The sequence below is a fragment of the Pseudophryne corroboree genome, chromosome 6, assembly GCF_028390025.1.
Source record: "Pseudophryne corroboree isolate aPseCor3 chromosome 6, aPseCor3.hap2, whole genome shotgun sequence".
Taxonomy (NCBI): Eukaryota; Metazoa; Chordata; class Amphibia; order Anura; family Myobatrachidae; genus Pseudophryne; species Pseudophryne corroboree.
In genome coordinates, this window is record NC_086449.1 from 829800594 (window position 1) to 829826361 (window position 25768).

Consider the following 25768-nt stretch of genomic DNA (forward strand, 5'->3'; position numbering starts at 1 on the left):
AGTATGAGAATAGCTGGAAGGGTCAGTATGGGAATAGCTGGAAGGGTCAGTATAGGGAATAGCTGGGTCAGTATGGGAATAGCTGGAAGGGTCAGTATGGGGAATAGCTGGAAGGGTCAGTATGGGAATAGCTGGAATGGTCAGTATGGGAATAGCGCTATGACGTGTGTATACCTGTACATTATGCGGCATTGATGATGGTCTCCCTTGTTTCATACGTTGCTTCATGGTAACAGAAACGCCTCATTCTGCAGGTTGGGCATCGCCTTCGCTTACTACGGAGTGATCCTGGCCAGCTCGGAGCTCCTGGAGCGGAATCTGCTGTGTGGATCGGGTCAGGGGCAGATGGAGGTGGATGTGGAGCAGGACAGCAACGGCCCCTGTTTCTGTAACATGCTGAGCCCCTCCGATTACCAGACCATGATTATCAGCACGGTGGGGGAGATAGCCCGTGAGTATCTGCTTTCCCCTCTTCCTCATCCTCACCACCATCACACCCGCCAGACAGTTGGGTGCCCTACTATGGGGGTGATGTATCAAGCAGTGAAAGAGTGGAGAAGTTTTCCATAACAACCAGTCAGGCTGCGGGGTGGGGATCTGGAGATTAGGCTGCAGGGAAGGCGGTTAGGGATTAGGCTGCGAGGGGGAGGGGGGATTTAGTTTAGCCTGTGAGAGGGGGTGGTTAAGGTTAGGCTGAGAGGGGGAATGTTAGACTGCTGGAGGGGAAGGATAGGGTTAGCCTACGAGGGGGAGGGTTAGGCTGTAAGAAGGGAAGGTTAGGCTGTGGGTGGGGGTGGTTAGGGTTAGGCTGAGAGGGGGAATGTTAGACTGCTGGAGGGGAAGGATAGGGTTAGCCTATGAGGGGGAGGGTTAGGCTGTAAGAAGGGAAGGTTAGGCTGTGGGTGGGAGTGGTTAGGGTTAGGCTGAGAGGGGGAGGGTTAGACTGCTGGAGGGGAAGGATAGGGTTAGCCTATGAGGGGGAGGGTTAGGCTGTAAGAAGGGAAGGTTAGGCTGTGGGTGGGGGTGGTTAGGGTTAGCCTGTGGGTGGAGATTAGGGCTAGACTGCATGGGGGGGTTAGGGTTAGGCTGCGGGCGGGAGAGGATAGGGTTAGGCTGAAAGGGGGAGGGTTAGGTTGTAAGAAGGGAAGGTTAGCCTGTGGGAGGGGATGGTTCGGGTTTAGGCTGAGAGGGTGAGGGTTAGATTGCTTGGGGGGAAGAATAGGGTTAGCCTACGAGGGGGAGGGTTAGGCTGTAGGAAGGGATGGTTAGGCTGAGGGTGGGGGTGGTTAAGGTTAGGCTATGGGAGGAGATTAGGGCTAGACTGCATGAGGGGGTGGTTAGAGTTAGGCTGCGGGAGGGAGAGGATAGGGTTAGACTGCTGGGGGGTTAGAGTTAGGGATAGCCTGCGGGGAGTGGGGATAGGGTTAGGCTGAGAGGGGGAGGGTTAGGCTGTAGGAAGGGAAGGTTAGGCTGTGGGAGGAGATTAGGGCTAGACTGCATGGGGGAGGGGGGGGGGTTAGGGTTAGGCTGCGGGAGGTAGAGGATAGGGTTAGGCTGAAAGGGGAAGGGTTAGACTGCTGGGGGGGGGGCAGGACAGGGTTAGCCTTTGAGGGGGAGGGTTAGGCTGTAGGACGGGAAGGTTAGGCTGTGGGTGGGGGGCGGTTAGGGTTAGGCTGTGGGAGGAGGAGATTAGGGCTAGACTACGGGGGAAGGGGACGATTAGGGTTAGACAGCAGGGGGCAGTTAGGGCTAGGCTGCGGGAGGGGTGGGATAAAAGCAGGGTTTCGGGATTTCATGCCCAGCTCCTATAGATGATAGGTAGAAGCTGATTGGTCCTTTGGGCGAGAACAGATCTATAGCATAAGCGGTTTCATTAACTAATTAATTAACCTATGATAAAGTGGCGTCAGCTGCTAAATTGTGTCACTGGCAGTAGATGAACCCTTCCTGGATGAAGGTGACATGGGTGAGTGCTGGCGCTCGGTGTTCAGTTTGGCTTAGCTCTTTAACCAAAGAGTGTGAAGCCAACGTGTACTCTATAAGGGCTGGGGGACCCCTACTGGTGAGGCATAGAGAGGGTCCCATCAGACACACGTGGAGGTAAAATGTCACAGACAACGGCAGCTGGCGCAATGACGGCAGAACCAATTACTCGCAGCTGTTGTGCCCCTTCCAGATTTCCCCCGGGAACATTTTCAGGGTCAGGTCATTGATAAGAAAGGGAATCAGCCGCTTCATGTATGATTTCATTAGAAGAACATTGGAGTGTACGCTCACTGGAGCGCTAGACATTTATCGCATCAGTATGTAACTGAGTGTAAGTGATTCATTCCTTGTTCTCCGTTGATGTAGTGAATCCTTTTAACATTCTGGGGATTAACCTAATTGGCCGACGTTGGACTCTTGGTTTGACCATGACCACTACCGGAGTCTTCTTCTTGCTCCTTATCATCTGCATGTCACGGTAAGATTGCCGGCATCACCGCGCACTTCTAGCTCAGCAATACTTATCATGGGGGTCATTTACAAAGCCGCTAAGCAGTTCCGCAGCAGCGTCAGACGCAATGTGATTCACAATTCAGGCGAGGCGCTCCTAGTCATCTGGCAGGGTGCGCAAGTTTACGGCGCAAGTAGGAAGCATTTACGGGGGAGTTGGGCAGAGCGAGGGCATTCTTACATTAATATGTGGGGGAACTGATGCACCGTGTTCCGCAATCTGCCATAGAAACAAGACTTCATTATATTATTATTGAGACTATTGTAAGAGGCCTCACAGGTGGCGGGGTGCACAGACATTTCCGCTACACAGAACATGTGGAGAACGTAGACTTTGGTTCTCCCTGGGGCGTTTGCACGTTTCCGCAGAGCCTGACGCACTCCATGCAATGTCATAGACGTGTTCAACCTAAAGTCACCCTCACGCATTCAGCTGTAAATGAGGCTACAGGAGGTAGCCTCCTAGGTGAAAGCTGAAGTTCATGTAACGGGGGCGTTGGTGCCACACAGGGAGTTCAAAAAGTCCCTCCGCAGTGAGCTGTCTCGCGGAGCCGCCGCAGCATGTTGTCATATTACTTAGCGCACTTTCTCTGCGTACTTGCTGTACAGTGGTCGGAGTTTGCACTTTGCTGCGGTTTATACTTTTGCGCAGAGCATCTGTTTAGTAGTTTGAATTGTCTGGCGATCATCAGACAATAACTGCTGTGGGGGGGGGGGAGGGGGTACAACATATGACAGTGGGGACACCAGCCAATCAAACAATAGTGCCACCACATGTATGCCGGAGAATGGGGCGAGAGAACATCATTTTCCCATAGCACAGGGTGATATATCGCTGTCATGGTCGTTAGAAATAATTGAGGCCAAGGTAAATATTTTTTAAAACGAGTGTTGGCCCTAAACCTATTGAATGATTTTGCAATGGCCCCACAAGGGTTCTAGTCTCGCACCACAGCATGGGTCTTCAACCTGTGGACCTCCAGCTGCTGTGAAACTACACATACCAGCATGCCCTGCCACAGTTTTGCTGTTAAGGTATGCTAAAATTGAGGCAGGGCATGCTGGGATGTTTAGTTCCACAGCAGCTGGAGGGTCGCAGGTTGAAGACCCATGCACTATAGTGTCAGGTTGTCCAGCAAAGACTGAATATTACCGATATTCTCCATCATCACAGTACCCCCCCCCCCGGTCATATTTTCTAATGGGTTCTGCTTACTGTGATCTTCGTATTCATGCAGCCCTGCGGATTAGACAACATGGACGCCGCGTCTGTGTGTGGATATTGCTAAGGTTACACAATGTGTATAAATGTTCCACTTTGCTCCTACAGCACCGGCCTCATTGCCATTCTCTTCTGTCTTCGAGCTCTGGTGTCTGCAAACTTCAATACCATCTACATCTATACAGCAGAGGTAAGCGTCCCTCCTGCCATACAGCGCGCCTGTTACTCAGTAAGTGTCCCTCCTGCCGTACAGCGCGCCTGTTACTCAGTAAGTGTCCCTCCTGCCGTACAGCGCGCCTGTTACTCGGTAAGTGTCCCTCCTGCCATACAGCGCGCCTGTTACTCAGTAAGTGTCCCTCCTGCCGTACAGCGCGCCTGTTACTCAGTAAGTGTCCCTCCTGCCGTACAGCGCGCCTGTTACTCGGTAAGTGTCCCTCCTGCCGTACAGCGCGCCTGTTATTCGGTAAGTGTCCTTCCTGCCGTACAGCGTGCCCGTTGCCGGGTAAGCGCCCCTCTTGCCGTACAGCGCACCTGTTGCCCGGTAATCGTCGCTCCTGCCGTACAGCGCGCCTGCTGCCGAGTAAGCGTCGCTCCTGCCGTACAGCGCCCCCGTTGCCGGGTAAGAGTCCCTCCTGCCATACAGCGCGCCCGTTGACGGGTAAGCGTCCCTCTTGCCGTACAGCGCACCCGTTGCCCGGTAATCGTGTCTCCTACCGTACAGCGCGCCCGTTGCCGGGTAAGCATCCTTCCTGCCGTACAGCGCGCCTGTTGTCGGGTAAGCGTCCCTCCTGCCGTACAGCACGCCCGTTGCCGGGTAAGCGTCCCTCTTCCCGTACAGCGCGCATGTTACTCGGTAAGCATCCCTCCTGCCGTACAGCGCTCATGTTACTCGGTAAGCGTCCCTCCTGCCGTACAGCGCTCATGTTACTCGGTAAGCGTCCCTCCTGCCGTACACCGCTCATGTTACTCAGTAAGCGTCCCTCCTGCTGTACAGCGCGCATGTTACTCAGTAAGTGTCCCTCCTGCCGTACAGCGCTCATGTTACTCGGTAAGTGTCCTTCCTGCCGTACAGCGTGCCCGTTGCTGGGTAATCGTCGCTCCTGCCATACAGCGCGCCTGTTGCCGGGAAAGTATCCCTCCTGCCATACAGCGCACCCGTTGCCGGGTAAGCGTCCCTCTTGCCGTACAGCGCACCTGTTGCCCGGTAATCGTCGCTCCTGCCGTACAGCGCGCCTGCTGCCGAGTAAGCGTCGCTCCTGCCGTACAGCGCCCCCGTTGCCGGGTAAGAGTCCCTCCTGCCATACAGCGCGCCCGTTGACGGGTAAGCATCCCTCTTGCCGTACAGCGCACCCGTTGCCCGGTAATCGTGTCTCCTACCGTACAGCGCGCCCGTTGCCGGGTAAGCATCCTTCCTGCCGTACAGCGCGTCTGTTGTCGGGTAAGCGTCCCTCCTGCCGTACAGCACGCCCGTTGCCGGGTAAGCGTCCCTCTTCCCGTACAGCGCGCATGTTACTCGGTAAGCATCCCTCCTGCCGTACAGCGCGCATGTTACTCGGTAAGCGTCCCTCCTGCGGTACAGCGCTCATGTTACTCGGTAAGCGTCCCTCCTGCGGTACAGCGCTCATGTTACTCGGTAAGCGTAAACCACAAAAAAAGAAAAAATGAAGCGCCTGTGTCTATATTTGACCAATTAATAAAAATTAAGTATCTACCAGAACTCACGTTCGCTTCACTCAAGGGGCTGTATACACCCCTATATATTGGGTTTAATTTTAAACTATTATTTGATAAATATAATTGGTATAATTCTATTGAATAAATCACTTTTATTTATTTACCGGCTCTGAATAGATTTATTGGGTGTTTATCATGAACACATGAGCGCTCCTCTACTCAGTAAGTGTCCCTCCTGCCGTACACCGCTCATGTTACTCAGTAAGCGTCCCTCCTGCCGTACAGCGCGCATGTTACTCGGTAAGTGTCCCTCCTGCCGTACAGCGCTCATGTTACTCGGTAAGCGTCCCTCCTGCCGTACAGCGCGCATATTACTCGGTAAGTGTCCCTCCTGCCGTACAGCGCACACGTTACTCAGTAAGCGTCCCTCCTGCCGTACAGCGCTCATGTTACTCGGTAAGTGTCCCTCCTACCGTACAGCGCTCGTTACTCGGTAAGCGTCCCTCCTGCCGTACACCGCTCATGTTACTCAGTAAGCGTCCCTCCTGCCGTACAGCGTGCATGTTACTCGGTAAGTGTCCCTCCTGCCGTACAGCGCTCATGTTACTCGGTAAGTGTCCTTCCTGCCGTACAGCACGCCCGTTGCCGGGTAAGCGTCCCTCTTCCCGTACAGCGCGCATGTTACTCGGTAAGCATCCCTCCTGCCGTACAGCGCTCATGTTACTCGGTAAGCGTCCCTCCTGCCGTACAGCGCGCATATTACTCGGTAAGTGTCCCTCCTGCCGTACAGCGCTCATGTTACTCGGTAAGCGTCCCTCCTGCCGTACAGCGCGCATATTACTCGGTAAGTGTCCCTCCTGCCGTACAGCGCGCACGTTACTCGGTAAGCGTCCCTCCTGCCGTACAGCGCTCATGTTGCTCGGTAAGTGTCCCTCCTACCGTACAGCGCACATGTTACTCGGTAAGCGTCCCTCCTGCCGTACAGCACGCATGTTACTCGGTAAGTGTCCCTCCTGCCGTACAGCGCTCATGTTACTCGGTAAGCGTCCCTCCTGCCGTACAACGCTCATGTTACTCGGTAAGCGTCCCTCCTGCCGTACACCGCTCATGTTACTCAGTAAGCGTCCCTCCTGCCGTACAGCGCGCATGTTACTCGGTAAGTGTCCCTCCTGCCGTACAGCGCTCATGTTACTCGGTAAGTGTCCTTCCTGCCATACAGCACGCCCGTTGCCGGGTAAGCGTCCCTCCTGCCGTACAGCGCGCATATTACTCGGTAAGTGTCCCTCCTGCCGTACAGCGCTCATGTTACTCGGTAAGCGTCCCTCCTGCCGTACAGCGCGCATATTACTCGGTAAGTGTCCCTCCTGCCGTACAGCGCGCACGTTACTCGGTAAGCGTCCCTCCTGCCGTACAGCGCTCATGTTGCTCGGTAAGTGTCCCTCCTACCGTACAGCGCACATGTTACTCGGTAAGCGTCCCTCCTGCCGTACAGCACGCATGTTACTCGGTAAGTGTCCCTCCTGCCGTACAGCGCTCATGTTACTCGGTAAGCGTCCCTCCTGCCGTACAACGCTCATGTTACTCGGTAAGCGTCCCTCCTGCCGTACACCGCTCATGTTACTCAGTAAGCGTCCCTCCTGCCGTACAGCGCGCATGTTACTCGGTAAGTGTCCCTCCTGCCGTACAGCGCTCATGTTACTCGGTAAGTGTCCTTCCTGCCATACAGCACGCCCGTTGCCGGGTAAGCGTCCCTCCTGCCGTACAGCGCGCCCGTTGCCAGGTAATCGTCGCTCCTGCCGTGCAGCGCCCCCATTGCCGGGTAAGAGTCCCTCCTGCCATACAGCGCGCCCGTTACCAGGTAAGCGTCCCTCTTGCCGTACAGCGCGCCTGTTGACCGGTAATCGTGTCTCCTACCGTACAGCACGCCCGTTGCCGGGTAAGCATCCTTCCTGCCGTACAACGCGCCCGTTGCCGGGTAAGCATCCCTCCTGCCGTACAGCGCGCATGTTACTCGGTAAGTGTCCCTCCTGCCGTACAGCGCTCATGTTACTCGGTAAGCGTCCCTCCTGCCGTACAGCGCGCATGTTACTCGGTAAGTGTTCCTCCTGCCGTACAGCGCTCATGTTACTCAGTAAGCGTCCCTCCTGCCATACAGCGCGCCTGTTACTCGGTAAGTGTCCCTCCTGCCGTACAGCACTCATGTTACTCGGTAAGTGTCCCTCCTGCCGTGCAGCGCGCATGTTACTCGGTAAGCATCCCTCCTGCCGTACAGCGCTCATGTTACTCGGTAAGTGTCCCTCCTGCCGTACAGCGCTCATGTTACTCGGTAAGCGTCCCTCCTGCCGTACAGCGCGCATATTACTCGGTAAGTGTCCCTCCTGCCGTACAGCGCGCACGTTACTCGGTAAGCGTCCCTCCTGCCGTACAGCGCTCATGTTACTCGGTAAGTGTCCCTCCTACCGTACAGCGCACATGTTACTCGGTAAGCGTCCCTCCTGCCGTACAGCGCGCATGTTACTCGGTAAGTGTTCCTCCTGCCGTACAGTGCGCCTGTTACTCGGTAAGTGTCCCTCCTGCCGTACAGCGCTCATGTTACTCGGTAAGTGTCCCTCCTGCCGTACAGCGCTCATGTTACTCGGTAAGTGTCCCTCCTGCCGTACAGCGCTCATGTTACTCGGTAAGTGTTCCTCCTGCCGTACAGTGCGCCTGTTACTCGGTAAGTGTCCCTCCTGCCGTACAGCGCTCATGTTACTCGGTAAGTGTTCCTCCTGCCGTACAGTGCGCCTGTTACTCGGTAAGTGTCCCTCCTGCCGTACAGCGCTCATGTTACTCGGTAAGTGTTCCTCCTACCGTACAGTGCGCCTGTTACTCGGTAAGTGTTCCTCCTGCCATACAGTGCGCCTGTTACTCGGTAAGTGTCCCTACTGCCGTACAGCGCTCATGTTACTCGGTAAGTGTCCCTACTGCCGTACAGCGCTCATGTTACTCGGTAAGTGTCCCCCCTGCCGTACAACGCTCATGTTACTCGGTAAGTGTCCCTCCTGCCGTACAGCGCTCATGTTACTCGGTAAGTGTCCCTCCTACCGTACAGCGCACGTTACTCGGTAAGCGTCCCTCCTGCCGTACAGCGCGCGTACATGCGCGCTGTACGGCAGGAGGGACGCTTACAGAGTAACATGTGCGCTGTACGGCAGGAGGGACACTTACCGAGTAAGTGTTCCTCCTACCGTACAGTGCGCCTGTTACTCGGTAAGTGTTCCTCCTGCCTTACAGCGCTCATGTTACTCGGTAAGTGTTCCTCCTGCCGTACAGCGCTCATGTTACTCGGTAAGTGTCCCTCCTGCCGTACAGCGCTCATGTTACTCGGTAAGTGTCCCTCCTGCCGTACAGCGCTCATGTTACTCGGTAAGTGTCCCTCCTGCCGTACAGCGCTCATGTTACTCGGTAAGTGTCCCTCCTGCCGTACAGCGCTCATGTTACTCGGTAAGCGTCCCTCCTGCCATACAGCGCGCATGTTACTCGGTAAGCGTCCCTCCTGCCGTACAGCGCTCATGTTACTCGGTAAGCGTCCCTCCTGCCGTACAGCGCGCATGTTACTCGGTAAGCGTCCCTCCTGCCGTACATCGCTCATGTTACTCGGTAAGTGTCCCTCCTGCCGTACAGCGCTCATGTTACTCGGTAAGTGTCCCTCCTGCCGTACATCGCTCATGTTACTCGGTAAGTGTCCCTCCTGTCGTACAGCGCTCATGTTACTCGGTAAGTGTCCCTCCTGCCGTACAGCGCTCATGTTACTCGGTAAGTGTCCCTCCTGCCGTACATCGCTCATGTTACTCGGTAAGTGTCCCTCCTGCCGTACAGCGCTCATGTTACTCGGTAAGTGTCCCTCCTGCCGTACATCGCTCATGTTACTCGGTAAGTGTCCCTCCTGCCGTACATCGCTCATGTTACTCGGTAAGTGTCCCTCCTGCCGTACATTGCTCATGTTACTCGGTAAGTGTCCCTCCTGCCGTACAGCGCTCATGTTACTCGGTAAGTGTCCCTCCTGCCGTACAGCGCGTATTTTAAACATTTCGTTTTTGTTCTAAATCAAATCTGTTGTAAAATTCCAATTTGCTTTTAAAATTACTTTATATGAAGACTGTTGGCAGGATTAATCACATTTCCGTTATTTTTAAGGATATAGGTGGTAATTCCAAGTTGATCGCAGCAGGATTTTTGATAGCAATTGGGTTAAACCATGTGCACTGCAGGGGAGGCAGATATAACATGTGCAGAGAGAGTTAGATTTGGGTGGGGTGTGTTCAATCTGCAATCTAATTTGCAGTGCAAAAATCAAGCAGCCAGTATTTACCCTGCACAGAAATAAAATAACCCACCCAAATCTAACTCTTTCTGCACGTTATATCTGCCTCCCCTGCAGTGCACATGGTTTTGCCCAATTGCTATCAAAAATCCTGCTGCGATCAACTTGGAATTACCCCCATAGTCACTTTTTTTAGGGTTTTATTTGCTAAGTGCACAGTGTTTGTAGTGGATGCCACGTCGATCAGTGTGCACTATTGCAGTCACTGCAGTGAGTAACCAGCATGCGTGCTGACCAGGTATGTACAGGCGTGTACATGGTAATGTGTTACAGGGTTGCGGTTGCAGCCTTCTGGTGCAGGCAATGACACAATGTCATAATTCAGCCTCATAGGTTGCCCAACACTACATAGAGCCTCTTGGTTTAAGGCTTGCAGCTAGTCTACCAAGTATTAATGTCTCTCCACAGGTCTACCCAACTGTGATGCGAGCCATCGGGATGGGTACAAGCGGGTCCCTGTGCCGCATAGGTGCTATGGCGGCTCCATTTATAGCACAGGTAAGAGGTGGTCATTGTATAGGTGCCATAAGAAGTTTGTCTGCTGTCCCTCACACCAACTACTTGTTCCATCCCCAAATCATTCCGCTCCCTCCCCTTTCACCTTATGCGGAGGACAAGAGATCGGTTTGTAATATACTCAGTCTCCATAGAAACCTCCCTCCCCGTGACACGAGGCGCCCTACAGCGCTCTCCTACAGGAACATAGAATTGACAGGACATAAGAACCACTTGACCCATCTAGTCTGCCCATGTATACACACACACTACGGGTAATTTGGATTGTGGGAGGAAACCACAGTATCCCGAGGAAACACACATAAAGTACGGGGAGAATATACAAACTCCACACAGTTAGGGCCATGGTGGGATTTGAACCCATGACCATTACACCATACATGCTGCCTCATGAGCAGGGCCCTCTCTACCCTTTGATTTAATGTCTGTATTTATGTTGTCCAACTTGTTTCCCATTGTTAAATAATTTATTCCTGTGTGAATGGAAAAGGAGGTATAACATCACCTCATGTTGCAGGTCCTCCTAAGTACCTCCATCACCGCTGGGCTCTGCCTGTTTGCCGGCATCTGCTTTATCTGTGCCCTCTCAGCATTCACCCTACCCATTGAGACCAAAGGCCGAGCCCTACAGGTAAGAGCAGACCTTTCTGTCCCTCACCGCCTAGACTTTCACCAGGAACTCTCGCTCAGGTTAATGACACGTTCCCGGGTTCCCTGGCAAATTACTAAATATATTCCCCCATTTCTGATCATTTATCTCCATGACGTTAAAAGCACATTACACCGAAAAAAGGAAGCTGTAACATCCACTGGGGGAGATTGGGACCAGGGGGTAGAGAGATGCCTGCAGTACTTTGAACATTATAAGAAACTGGAAGTAATCCCTGATCGGGTAGTACCATCAGTGTTTTTTTTTTTTAGCAACATCATATCTATAGCTTTTGTAGTTAATTTTTATTTAAATGTATTTGTGGACTTATCTCTGCTGTAACAACTCCATAAGATGAGGGGCTGAAGTGCTTCTTGCTGCCGCTTTCCCCTTTTTGGGCTGGTAGAGGACACTTTGCTAGGCTTCCTGTCCAAACAGAGGAACAGTCCTGGGCCCAGAGCTTGGTCAAGTCGACTCAGTTTTGCAAAGTTACCCTCACCATTGGAGAGAAGCTTTTAATCTTTTTCTGCTGCCTCAGTAGGAAGCACCATCACTCTGGTCCCATCACAGGAAGCCTTTCCAAAGTAGATGATGGCCATCTTGTGACCAGAGACAGAACCTTCATATTTTGCTTTGAAGACCAATTAATCCAAGACAGAATCCACTTCACATCAACCCATAGGCAGATAATTCCCCACAAATCAGTCTGAAGGATTTCTCATTAATTACCAAAAATCCAGCTATTAGCAGCATAAGTATGACAATCTCAATAGAGAACGGCCATTTGCAATCTGTGACTAGACAACCATTGCAGAGGTCAGTCGACAGGGCTGGGGGAAAGGTGACTCTCCAATGCCTCGGTGTATGTTCTAAAAGTAGGTGCCAACGTCAATGTCAAAAACTGAACCTGATCGAATGAGACAACCAATAAACTTGAAACCTGACAACGCCAATCACCAGGGATGAACGAAGAACACCTTAGCTATGAAAAAGGAGATTTATGGTAAGAATTTACCTTTGTTAAATCTCTTTCTGCAAGGTACACGGGAGTCCACAGGGCACCCACCCTCACGCATTTAGCTTCTTTGGGTTTGTATGGCATTAGCTGCTAGTACCTTCTCCTGTCGTGAGAATGTAGTGTATGTGGCCACTAACTGTTGCCGTCTCTTGTACCTGTTACTGCATTGGACAGGTTAATAAAACTGAGCTCCAGTGCCTGGAGACGGGGGATATAGAGGAGGTAGCACTATGCATCCTGGGAACAGTCAAAGCTTTTAGCCTGTTGGTGCCTCTGATCAAGATCCAACTCTACACCCCGATGTACTTCCCTGTAGAATCCAGTGTACATCGCTGAAAGATATTTAACAAAGGTAAGTTCTTATCATAAATCTCCTTTTCTGCAGCAGGGTACACTGATTCCACAGGGAAAGCAGTACCTCATGGGAGGAGATGCACTGTAGGGGATACAAGAACCCGGCGACCAAAGGAAGCATCCTGGGAGGCGAAAGTATCAAAGGCATGGAACCTTATCCACGTGTTCACTGAGGTCCACGTAGCCGCCTTGCACAATTTTTTCAAAGGCCGGCCAAGAAGGCCCAACCGACCGAGTAGAATGGGCGTTGATGGTAGCAGGAGCTGGAAGGCCAGCCTGTGCAAAAGCATGTGAAATCACCATTCTAATCCATCTGGGCAAGGTCTGCTTGTTAGCAGGCCAGCCACGTTTGTGAAAACCAAAAAGAATAGAGAGAATCAGATCTCCTAAGCGAAGCTGTTCTCTTCACATACATACATACAGAGAACCCATACCACATCCAAAGACCGCTTTTTGGAAGATAAATCTAGAGAAGTAAAGGCCGGAACCACAATCTATTGGTTAAGATGGAAAGACGATACCACCTTAGGCAGATAACCAGGATGAGTTCTAAGAACCGCCCGGTCACGGTGAAAAATCAGAAAGGGTGACGACAGGATAAGGCACCCAAGTCTGAAACCCATCTAGCAGAGGCATTAGCCAGCAAAAACAAGACCATAAAAGCCACTTAAGATCCGCAGACTCAAGAAGTTCAAACAGAGACTCGTGTAAGGCATCCAGAACAACTGACAAATCCCAAGGAGCCACAGGAGGAACACATGGAAGTTGAATCTGCAAAACACCCTGAGTGAATGTATGAACACCAAGCAGAGTCGCAAATTTTCTCTGAAACCATATTGACAAGGCAGACATATGAACCTTGAGTGAGGCCAGACAAAGGCCTAAATCCAGGCCCTGTTGCAGGAAATCCAAAAGTTTGGCAGTACTGAACTTGTATGCATCATAATTCTTAGCCGCACACCAGGTGAAGTAAGAATTCAAGACCCTATGATAAATTCGAGCAGAAGCCGGTTTACGGACCTTCAACATAGTTTGAGTGACCGCCTCTGAAAATTCTTTGGCCCTCAGCACTGAAGCTTCAAGAGCCACGCAGTCAAAGCCAGTCGGGCCAGATCCTGGTAGACACAAGGGCCCTGAACGAGGAGGTCTGCGCGTTGCGGAAGTAGAAGAGGACGCTCTACCGAGAGACCCTGTAGGTCTGAGAACCAATGCCGTCTGGGCCACACTGGAGCGATTAGAAGCAGTATTCCTCCTTCTTGCTTGAACTTCCATATTACCCTGGACAGAAGTAACACCATAGGGAACACGTACGGCCGCCGAAAGATCCATGGAATTGCCAGTGCGTCCACAAACGCTGCTTGATGATCTCTTGTTCTTGCTCCGAAGACTGGAACCTTGTGATTGTGTCGAGACGCCATCAGGTCCACGTCTGCTAGGCCCCACTTGTCTACTAGAAGTTGAAAGACTTCTGGGTGAAGGCTCCACTCTCCGGCGTGTACGTACTGATGACTGAGGAATTCGGCTTCCCAGTTGAAGACCCCGGAATGAACACTGACGATATGGCTGGCAGATGGCGTTCCGCCCAACGAAGAATCTTTGACACTTCCATCATTGACATGCAGCTTCGAGTGTTGCCTTGATGATTTATGTACGCCACTGTGCTGGCGTTGTCCGACTGTACGTGAACAGGCCTGTTCTGTACCAGAGGCAGGGCCAATTTCAAAGCATTGAACACTGCCCGCAACTCCAGAATGTTTATCGGGAGGAGAGATTCCTCCCTGGTCCACCGACCCTGAAGTGAGTGTTGCTCCAACACTGTGCTCCAACCCCACAGACTGGCATCGGTCGTCAGAAGGACCCAGTTGGAGATCCAGAAGGGACGACCCCTGCTCAATTGCTGGTCCTGTAGCCACCAGGTCAGTGACAGGCGAACCTCCGGAGTCAAGGAGATCATGCGAGTCCTGATCCGGTGTGGCAGGCCGTCCCAATTGGAAAGGATTAACCTCTGCAGAGGGCGGTAATTAAATTGAGCGTACTCTACCATGTCGAAAGCCGATTGGTTGTGGGTGTCCAGTAGTGCCCCCAGGTGCGCACTGCTCAGAGCAGGGACCAGTGAGGATTTCTTCCAGTTGATAAGCCACCCGTGGGCTTGCAGGAATTGGACAGTCTGTTCCACATGACAGAGGAGAACCTTCAGAGAGTTCGCCAGGATCAATAATTCGCGCAGATACGGCAGGATCCTTATACCCTGAAGGTGGAGCAGAGCCATCATGATGCCATGACCTTGGTGAAGATTCTTGGAGCCGTGGTCAGACCAAAAGGTAAGGCCTAGAATTGAAAATGTAGGTTGCCAGTAGCAAACGGCAGGTATTGAGGATGCGAGACTGCAATAGGTATATGCAGGAAAGCATCCCGTATGTGCAGAGATACCATATAGTCCATGGGCTCCAAAGCCAGAATAATAGAGCTAAGAATTTCCATATGGAATTTGGACACCTTCACAAATTTGTTCAAAAACTTGAGGTTAAGAATGGGCCGGGAGGACCCATTCGGTTTCTGAACTAGGAACAGCGTTGAATAGTACCCCCCGTCTCTCTGAGCCAGAGGCACCGGCACTATCACTCCTGTGTCCAGGAGGGACTGTACCACCAGATGGAGAGTTTTTGCTTTTAACGGATCCGAAGGGACATTTGGTGAGCAAAACTGGTGAGGGGGACGTTTCTTGAAATAGATGGTGTATCCGTGAGTGAGGACTTCCTTTACCCAGGCGTCCGAAGTGGTCTGTAACCATACCTGGGGAAACCGTAGAAGTCAGCCTCCCACCCTGGGGTCCCCCAGGGGGAGGCCCGCCCCGTCATGCAGCAGGCTTGTCTGTTTTGGAAGCAGGCTGACGGGCAACCCAGGAATGTTTAGGTTTGGGCTTAGTGGATTTGGAAGTGCAAGACTGTTTCGCTTTACTTGGAGGTCAAAAGGAACGAAAGGAGGTACTTTTAGGATTAGTACTAGGCAGACAGGCAGTCGGCAACAATCTTGTTGAGATCTTCCTCAAAAAGGACGTTTCCCTTAAAGGGGATCACCTCCAAGGTCTTTTTAGAGTCCAGATCAACAGACCAGGACCGCAACCAGAGAATACGGCGAGCCAGAATGGACGTAGTAGACACTTTGGCCGCCAGGATACCAGCATCAGATGCCACCTCCTGAATAGAATGAGAGGCTGTAATAATATATGAGAGACACGGTCTAGAATTATCAGGAAGATCAGAAGGTAGCTCCACTTCAACTTCCTGAACCCAGGCCTCAATAGCTTTTGCGACCCAAGAAGCCGCTCTAGTGGGCCTATGCTCAGCTCCTCCAAGAGTGTAAATAGACTTCAAGCAACCCTCCACACGCTTATCCGTCGGTTCCTTCAGAGAGGTGACGGTAGTGACAGGCAGAGCAGAGGACACCACCAGATGTGCGACCTGAGAGTCCACCAGCGGTGGTGTTTCCCAATTTTTACTTAGCTCCATAGCGAGGAGATAACGAGCAAGCATCTTCTTAGACAGAATTTCTTTCCTGGATACTCCCAGGATTCCTGATGTATGTCAACAAAGTGGTCAGAATGGGGTAAAACCAGTTTAGTAACCTTCTGACGATTGAACTTATCAGGGTTTTTTTTTAGAGGTATCTGGAGGTTCTGCGTCATCATCAATTTGAAGAATGAGTCTGATAACCTCCAAGAGATCAGGAACATCCACCTGTGTAATAGATTCCCCGTCAGAAGCATCCGCATCGGACTCTGAGGGGTCAGGATATACGCCATCTTCATCGGATGAAGTATGTGAAACATGTGTGGAAGTAATGGCCCGCTTAGATGACCCTTTGGTCCTAGGAGGGCGAGGGTTAGGTTTTTGTTTAGCCAAAGACTGATTTAATTGCTGTAACTGAGTGGACAGACTATTTGGCCGTGGCGGATTAACTGCAGGGACAATATGTGGCTGTATTGGCACAGGAGGTCCCACAGGGGGTGCAAGTCTAGTTACTAGCGTAGTCAGTAAATTAGAAAAAGCAGCCCAAGATGGGTCTTGGTGTACCACCAGTGCTGCAGACTGAGTGAGGGAAATAGAACCCCCGCTAACTGAACCCTCAGCTGCAATGTTTTCCTCAGAGAAATACGTGGCGTCTGCACTACATGACGCAGGATCAGCCATGGATTTACCGCCCTGTTTAGCAGACATTTTGAAAGTGTAGCCTTAGGGCGTAAAAGTACAATATAGCAGACAAAATACCCGACAAAAAAACCCTGTACAGTGTGACTGCAAAGCAGAGCACAAAGAGAATTTAAGAGGTATATGGTGACTGAAATACAGAGAAAAATACCAAGGTAGTGTATCCTGTGATTTTATATATATATATATATATATATATATATATATATATATTCATATATATATATATACATACATACATACACACACCCCCTGATGCACTTAGCCCCCTTCAGGGTACAGAATATAGGGATAGCAATGTGTGTGGGATACACGGAATAGAGATCACACAGCAGCTATTGGCACACACAGTCACATGTACAATGCAGAAATTACAAACAATAAAAGTGCACTGGACTAGCAATACTAAGTAACTGGACTAAAGAGTAATGCTATGTATACAGATATAACAATGCACAGTAAATACTGGATGTATATCACAGGATACTTGTACTAAATATCCCTGTAGTTATGCACTTGTTCTTAACTAACACTGTCTAAACGACATGTAGAATACTTAAGTGTCCTGTAAATACACAGCGCTGATGATGCAGGCGGCTTTACAGAGGAGGCAGTGCCCAGCAGTCCCAGAATCAGCGCAGCTGTATGTAATGGCGCCCAAACGCTGACAGGGAGTGAGGGAGACAGAGAGAAGCAGCTCCAGGGCGGGAACATTTGCAGTAATGGCGGCTGGGGGAGGGGCTACAGGTCAGAGCCTTATCCCCTCTGCTGGACTTCACCACCGGGTACTGTGGAGCCTATAGAAAACGGATTATTAGCAATCCGACCTGCGCCCCCTGCCCTGGTGGTATAGTGGGGTCTCTGTACGGCCACAGTGTCCACGCCAGTGCGCGATCCGTCTCCCGGAGACCACGCCGGATCGCGATTTCAGCAGGTCCCGCCTGGGGGACCCTCTTACCTCCTCCCTATGATGTGGCCACACCATGCAGGAGAGCAGCGGCGGTGAGTGTGCCTGATGTGGACCGGAGCGCCTCCACTGTAAGTACCCAGCAACCAGGGCGCGGGAGTATACAGCGCCGCTGGGGGACGTGAGGGAGCCGCAGCACGATACGTCAGCATGACATATAGCAACTAGTGCCTATGCTGCGGCCCTTGAAGTCTTCTTTCTTCAATAAGCTCTTTCCAGGGCTGCCTAGTGCAGCCCTCCGTTAGCTGCCTGCACTGCAGGCACCAACTTACAAACTGAGCTCCTGTGCAGGGAGGCGGGGATATAGAGGAGGCGGCGCTTAGTATCCTGGGAACAGTCAAAGCTTTTAGCCTGTTGGTGCCTCGGATCAAGATCCAACTCTACACCCCGATGTTATTCCCTGTGGAATCACAGTGTACCCCGCTGCAGAAAGTAATACGATTTACATGCTGGGTGATCAGCAGTCAGTCAGGATTGTATTCCAGGGGCAGGGAATTGGGAAGTGGACTTCTCACGAATAATGACGGAGAATGTCCCTTCATGGGCAGGTATTGCTGCTGCTGTTTGTATGATGGGGTCTCAGCAAAAGCATTATGTAGATTGCTATTAGTCAAGAGAACCAAAAGGCATTTCTTGTTGACACCATGTCGGTCCGTTGGAATTTCCACACTGATTATTTTTTACGGCATCGATGGTGCCAAAGATTCTTCAAGAGCTAGAAAAGGGAGGATGTCCTGGCAAATGATGGGGCGACGGATTGGCCAAGTTTACCAAAATATTACACGACGAAAGGCGAGTCGCGGTGTCTTTGTTGCCCAAAGTAGTTTCATCAGAATTCACCTCAGCTGTCATCGATGCCGTGGCTGTTCATTATAATTGGGCTTTATAATACACCATGGCGTAGCGCAAGCTTTCCAAACCTCGGTCCTCCAGGCTGCAGCTCAGAGGATTAAATCTAAATAACTGAGGTACTAATTAAGTCACCTGTGGTCAAGCATGGATGTCACTAAAACCTAGACAGTGAGTGTGCCTTGAGGAGCGGGTTGGGAACACCTGGCTTAGCCGTGAGCTGCAGGCACTGGGGCGATTATGGCAGATTTATATCTACAGGGTAAATCAGCAGAATCACCTCAGGCTACTGCGTCTGGGCCTAAAGGCTTCGCCGACCACTGGTAGAAACTATGATAAAAGGTAGATAAACATCTCTGGCTAAGAATTACCCATCCAAACCAGGGGTATTTAACGTGGTGCCCTCTAGCTACTGTGGAATTACCCATACCAGCATGCCCTGTCACGGCTTTGGTAGTAGGGTATGCTGGGAAGTGTAGTTCCACAGCAGCTAGAGGACCGCATGGTGATCCCGCTGCTCTACCTGGACTATTTTATTACCGTTTTTACAGTGGAGTCTGAACTCCCCAGAATTTCATGTTTTCGATCAGTCAAGACTGCGGCAGTGTCCAGAGGTACAAAACCTTTGGAAAAGGATCAGACCCTGTACTCTCTCCATCTATTCCTCCCGTTGCCCCCTAGTTTTAGCAGCAATACTACATCATCCATTTGAGCCTTTAGATCAGGGGTGGAGAACGTCCGGCCCGCGGGCCGGCTCAGGCCCACACAGCCTCTTCATCCGGACCGCAGCCGCTGCTATGTGAGGGGAGGAGAGCGCAGCGCCTCTCCTGCCCCTCAATGTGCTCAGTGACGTCCGGACTCAGGCGGCGAGGTAAATCTCATTGATTTGTTAGCCAATCAGAGCTTGTGGACTGGCAGCCCGGCTCCTGATTGGCTGCCAGTCCGCGAGCTCCGATTGGCTAACGAACCGCCACCTCATTTGAGATACCCGCCGCCGCAGACTGGACTTCACTGCGCTCTCCTCCCCTCACATAGCAGCAACAACAGTGGTGAGCAGCAGGGGAGGGGTTCAGCACTGTGGGGCGGCACGTGTGTGTATCTGGCACAGTGGGGTGTATCTGGCACAGTGGGGCGGCACGTGTGTGTATCTGGCACAGTGGGGCGGCACGTGTGTGTATCTGGCACAGTGGGGTGTATCTGGCACAGTGGGGCGGCACGTGTGTGTATCTGGCACAGTGGGGCGGCACGTGTGTGTATCTGGCAGTGCACTATTGGGGGCACCCATTTTTTGGCACGTGTGCCTTCAGTACGCGCACACAGTACCACTAAGGTGCATATATACTGGGGGCATATCGGCTGGGGCAGGCTAATTTTTAAGTTGATCATTTTTGTATGGCCCCCAAAGGATTTTATAAATAACCAAATGGGCCTTTGTAGAAAAAAAAAAAAAGGTTCCCCACCCCTGCTCTAGATTCTGTGGAACCAAATGTATTTTCATTCCTTGGAAACGGTCTCTCTCATGGCAGTATTCACGGTGAGAAGACTCTCCCTCCTGTATGATTAATTACAAAAGACAAGGCTGCCCCTACATACAGGGCTATATGTCGGATCAATATTCCAGTTAAACCAGGATAAATCTAGAATGCTCTTCCATTTGGCAAAAGCTCTATCTATATAGGACTATGTGTAAGAGAAAGGACCGTCCGGTTCTTGATGACCTATAAGAGGTTGGCCAAATAATTGCCAGCTGCATTACCTTGATAGGTACTGGTGGAGGCCTGTTCCGGTACTTACTGCTCTGTCATTACACCAGAGCAGTAAGTGGCTCCTAGGTCTGCAAATAGCCGGCGCGCTCTCCTACAAGGACTGCTTTCAGGGGCTCTATGGTTTCAGTGCCCCCTCAATAAATACAACGGAACACAGGATTTTTATACTTGTATTAATGTCTTTTCTCCATGTCTATTGTGTGACACTGGACGCTCTGGCGTATAAAGTGGCAGGTGTTTTAGGACTTTGTATCCTTGTGTCTACTCCATCTTGCAGTCTATTTGCCTCTCCTGTGAACTGTAGCGAAGTTAGACAAATAAATGTAGTTCTAATAGCCAGGGGGAGCAGCCAAGACTTACTGCGCGTCAGTGGGGGGGTGTTCATTCTCTTTGCGGGCATGTAGCTCCCGGGTTAAGTGCCCAGAGCTAATCCTGAGCGTGCAATCAGAAATCTGCACTAGAGCCTTGGGGCTAGTCGCGGTGTTACTGGGTGTGGTAACCGCATCGCGCCCAGCCCTTAACCTGGGAGACGCATCTTTTTGCAACTAAGGCCGGATACACACGGCCGACATCAGCACAACAAATTGTGCATATCGGCTAGTGTGTACCCACTATCGCACACTCCCTCGGGGCGCATGCGACGTCTTGGGGACGGTCGTGCTGCACACCCAACCGGAAATTATTGCATGTGACCCGTAATTAACCCTTGTCCATTATATCGGGCTGGTGTGCAAGGGCAATCAGGTGTGGTCCGGACCGAAAGGAATTAGTTCCAACCACTTGCCTGATGTACAAGTGTGAATCCAGCCTAAGCCCTGGGTAAGGTGCACCTCCCGGGTTAAGGGCCAAGGCACGAGGCAGTCAACTGAATAGCTCGGGGCAATTAATCCGGGAGCTACATCCCCCCGGTAGTGAATTCTATTCCCTCCACTGACAATTTGTTAAACTCCTGCATTCTCCCTACTGTATAGCGGAATCTCACAAACACAACTGAGAAATGTTTGTATTAATAAACTACACAGCAGTTAGGCTCGGGTCCAGCCCTCGTACAGCCTCACCAAGCCCTATGGGCGGGATGTACTAAAGCAAAAATGCGGTAAAACCCCTGAAAACGGGGGTTTTACCGCATTTTCATATTTACCAACACCCTACCGCCGCGTTTTCAGCGTCCAGGGTATCGCAATCTCTGGATGGCGATACCCTATAGAAGCCTATGGGCTTCTTTTCGCCGACCGCCGCAGACACCCGCCGCCTCCCCTCCCCCCTGGCATACCTTCCTCCAGGCTGCCCTGGACCCGGAAGGTAATCTCCTCCTCCCCCTAGCAACACAGCCAGAGGTCCTTCCGGCTGCAGGGGGGAGGAGGCGGCGCCGGGGGCAGCCTGCTGCTGCTTCCCGGCGTCTAGCCAGTGTGGGGAGCCCCTGGGAGGTGACTGAGACCCCCCTGGGACCACCTAACAGGTATCGCGGGGTACCTCCGTCACTGCATCGCGATGTTGATCGCATATGTTAGTACATATGCGATCAACATCGCTGCGGTAACCGGCGAGGGGCGGCGATGTATGTTAGTACATCCCGCCCTATATGTATTACAGTATATAACCACTATATCCCCCGCCAACAAACCAGCCGTACATGTAGATTGAATATTCTCAGACACCTTTATAATGACGTTTTCCCTCTTTTTTTTCTCCAGCAAGTCAAGTGAAGGCGCCATAGAAGAGAAGATTTTTATTACAACTGTTAAAGTAAAATGTTAGTTTTTACTTTGTTAGTTATACAGAGGACTGTATTGAACAGTTTAATAAAAGGCAAGAAAATGAAAAAAAAAAAAAAAAATATTTCAAGAATTTTCTTTTGTAATAGACAAGTGAATTCTTCTTCTCTAACAGGTTGCATAAAACATTACAGTAAAACAAAGGTATAACAGCAAACAGGTAAAAGAACCAGCAGTAACAAAAATAACCCGGTCACTGACTATTTCATTGAGCCGAATGTAAAGTCTTAAGGCAATGTGCCGGAGAATAAATTAATTTACAGGGGAATCGCATAACGTATGTGTCGGGGGGGGGGAGTAAACAGAACGAGTTTCGAGCCGCTCAGATGTTTTCATATCGGAGCAGCAGAACATATTCTGCAATAAGACCTTGTGGCCAGTTTTGATGATATGCCAGGTACAATATTTATGATGAGCTGTAACTTCCAATCCTGGTCTCACCAGCAGAGCACGTTTCCCGAGACTGCTCTGCAGGACAGTCCAGCAAAGATATCCAGAAGACATGTCATGTTGTTGAGGCCATGTTTGAGAACCAGTGTTGCAAGGACATTGTCAAACGCCACTCCCAGGAAACATCGTTGTATGAAACACAATACATATACAGGTCAGACAACTCGGCTTCTCCAGAGGCTTTGAGCCACAATCTCTCTCCCTCTTCTAGATACTTTCAGTAAATGCTGCAGCCGTGACCTATCCCAACGTTAGGAGTGATAATACACAGTATTTATCAACAGAAGTTGGACGTGAAGCGGCACAGTAAAGGCACTATACCCTCACATACTGTCACACCTGATATAGGGATAGCACAGTATACAGGCTTGTATCACACTCTGTGCAAGCTGTAAGCACACGGATGACTCTGCTGTCAGAGGCCACACGGCAGCGCCCGTCTGTGCTCCCTCGTCCCTAATGTCATCACACCCGTCAGTAGGCCAACGTCCAATGATATTGTATTGTGAGAAGATGATCAGACAAAACCTCTGCCCTATAATAATCTCTAGCAAGCAGTCATCGCTAAATATCTCAATTCTAAAAGACAATGACAAATAGAAATGACTACACAGTAAACGTAATCATGTCTATAGAGTCTGGAAAACCTTCATACAAAGCCATAAACATGTAAATGGAAGTAATCCACGCTCCCGGTAATACTTTATCACACACGCCCCTAACTGGAGGTGACGGAGGAACTCCCATTCTTTCCCTGCTAAAGGTAACACTAATGTGCGGAATCCTTTGTAGTTTCGCTGATGCCTTGAGGCTGAAATACAGCATTTCATTCCCAGCTAGTTTGCAGCACAGAGGATTAATAGCATTACTAACACGCCAACAGCTGGCTGCGTGCCAAGCACTGTTGTATCCAATGACCGTCGTGGCACAAGACAGTGAGAACTGCCGCTGCAAATGGGCAGTGGTTTAAATAGTGTGTGTAAGTGCTGTATTTCAACCATAAGGAAACATATGGGGGAAGGGGGGGGGGGGCTTGGGTGTTGCATACAAATTTACCAATTGGGTTAGCATGTTGCTAAATATTTGTGCTCACTACTTCCTCAGCTTCCAGCACCAGTAAATTCCACAGCCTGTGTGCCTTGGTTTAGCATAGTAATAATACTGAATCAGCGCCCGCCCTGCGGCAGCAAATATCTGCTACTGCCGTGACTTGAATTGTGTGAAGGGTTAAGTTTCAGTAAGTCAAGTGAGGTCCTAGGCCGAGATTTACATGCAACAGAAATAAACTGATACTGTCCACTGTAATGACACAATCCTAATACGCAGGAGGAGATTCAATTGCGCACAAGAATCCAATGTGCAGCTGCGCACACTGCGGGCAATTAGGGTAGGATAACGTAGCTTGTGCCTAATTGAATCCCCCCAGAAAGACCCTGCTCCGCAGAGGTCACAGCTCTCCATGAAAACCTCCATTTACAGCACAAGTATAACAGAGAGACAGCTCTATAGGGAATTTCATTCATCGTCCTGAGACATGTAGACTTAGCGGAACACTGATCGTTACTTTCTTACAGGAACACGTTAATATCAGGCTTCGTACTACAGTAATGAGTAAATTCATTTCTACAGGGAATTCCAGAGCTGCAGTAACACTGGCTTTCTCCACGGGGGAATACTTTAGAGTTTGTTTTTAGTGTGTTGATCTTAACGACCACACGAGAGTTAATTAACCTGTCTCTTGCATAAAGTTACATAATGGAAGGATTGGTTTAAGAAAAACAAAACACAAAACCTCTATTAAAAAGAAATCAGTTTGTCTGCTTCTGTGTAAATCAGAAACGGGTCGGCGGTTGTATGAAATCCATAAAGACAAACGTCTACCGCCCAACCTCACCGGAGACAGTCCTCAGCCTCCCCTGTCCTGTGCGCCCCCTACTCTCCTCACACGAACAGTCAATGAACCAGCGCGACACAGGACAAGGTGCGGCGCTGGAACCATTGGAAAACGTAAAATAAAACAAATTAAAATGAAATTTGACCGTCGTCCGCACTGAACACAATGCGTCATGTTTGTGCCTCACTGCTTATATTTAAAAACCTAAAACAAAAAAAAAAATTGAGAAACGCACAAAAGTCGATAAATTGATAAATTAATATTTTAACAGAAAATGTATAGAGTTTTTAAAATTAGAACATTAGGCAAAATAAACCTAGCAGTGGAAACTTGGAGATTTCCAGATGTGAATACACGGTGGATCCATCTTCAGCAGAAAACTGGGGGGAGGTGACGGGAATACAAAGCGGTTTAGTACAGTGCAGGATGGGTGCTGAAGCCGCTACTGTGAATGAACAGATGGTCTCGCCACACTGCATGGTACAGGAGATGCTGCAAGGGCCCAGTTGATGTCGGAAGAGACCAAATCCAATAGAGAATCAAAAAATCATCTAGAATAACCTTGAAATAGGTTTACAGCTGTCGGGAGACTGGGTTCCGTCTCACCACCACTAGGACAAGTGGAAAAGAGACACTGAGGCAGGAAGAGAATTAGTAGAGGGTCCTACAATAAGTCGAGCCGTCCGTATGAGAATCCCGAGGCGTGGCAATTCACACCGCGTTCATTGATACAAGGCGCAAACATAACTTGTAGACTGGCGACCAAAACAGAAGCTCCAGTTTGTAGCCCAACGTTCCGGTAATGCACCATGTTTAAGCTGTATCCTGGGAGCGCAACGAGTCTCAGGCTCGCAACCATTCCAAAGAAAGCTTGTCCAACAACTAAACGCGTTCTATGTACACCGGGGTTCGCTGTAAACCAGCTCATTTGAAATGCACGCGATCGTCCGTTTTGACGCGTTTTTTTTGTGGTGCCACAAACTCATCCTCAGAGTCCTCGCTCACTCCAAATTCATCTTTATATGTATATTTGGGGAATTTATTTTCGCGGTAGATGTTGAGGAGCAGCTCTTCAAAGTAAGCCTCCAGTTTGATACCAGCATTCGCCACTTCCGAGTCCGGCTGCAAGAGAAGAGAACAATACGCACCCTATTAGAGAACTGCAATCTTAGTGTAAAGGAGCAGCGAGGCACAGGCGGCCTAAGGGGGGGGAGGAGGGGGGTCTCACCTCGTTGAACTCAGAACAGTTCCTGAAGATCAGCCGGATATCGCTGACAAATTCTTCCGGCCGCGTGTAGTGCGGAGATCCGTTCAGCTGGAGCTTTCTCTTTATGTGTGACAAGTCCATGGGCCTTTTTATTATTCGGTAATAGTCAGGAACCTGCAAAAAATAGCGGAGCCGTAGTAACGCCAAGTTATAGTAACAAGTGTCTCGCTACCTTATGAAATCTCATCTGAGCTGTATTTTGAGCAGATTGAAGCCCGACGCTATAAACAGCATGCGCTCACGGTGTGTGTGTGTGTGTGTGTGTGTGTGTATATATTGTGACAAGAACACTGGGATAGT

The 25768-nt window shown here is 50.5% G+C and overlaps 2 protein-coding genes across 7 annotated transcripts in view; one reads left to right on the forward strand and one right to left on the reverse strand.

Annotated features, from left to right (window-relative positions):
- The window catches only part of SVOPL (SVOP like), a 134094-nt gene extending 112184 nt beyond the window's left edge, over positions 1–21910 (forward strand). For all 4 annotated transcript variants that reach the window (XM_063929359.1, XM_063929357.1, XM_063929360.1 and 1 more), the window contains 6 exons: positions 255–451; positions 2353–2464; positions 3827–3908; positions 10164–10253; positions 10789–10902; positions 21777–21910. In XM_063929359.1, coding sequence (XP_063785429.1) covers positions 255–451; positions 2353–2464; positions 3827–3908; positions 10164–10253; positions 10789–10902; positions 21777–21788 — 607 coding nt within the window. In that variant the 3' untranslated portion in view covers positions 21789–21910. The remainder of the gene's footprint in view (positions 1–254; positions 452–2352; positions 2465–3826; positions 3909–10163; positions 10254–10788; positions 10903–21776) is intronic.
- Positions 21911–24441: 2531 nt separating this feature from the next.
- Positions 24442–25768, reverse strand: part of TRIM24 (tripartite motif containing 24) — a 94071-nt gene continuing 92744 nt past the window's right edge. For all 3 annotated transcript variants that reach the window (XM_063929355.1, XM_063929356.1, XM_063929354.1), the window contains 2 exons: positions 25430–25582; positions 24442–25323 (listed from right to left, as the gene is read on the reverse strand). In XM_063929355.1, coding sequence (XP_063785425.1) covers positions 25126–25323; positions 25430–25582 — 351 coding nt within the window. In that variant the 3' untranslated portion in view covers positions 24442–25125. The remainder of the gene's footprint in view (positions 25324–25429; positions 25583–25768) is intronic.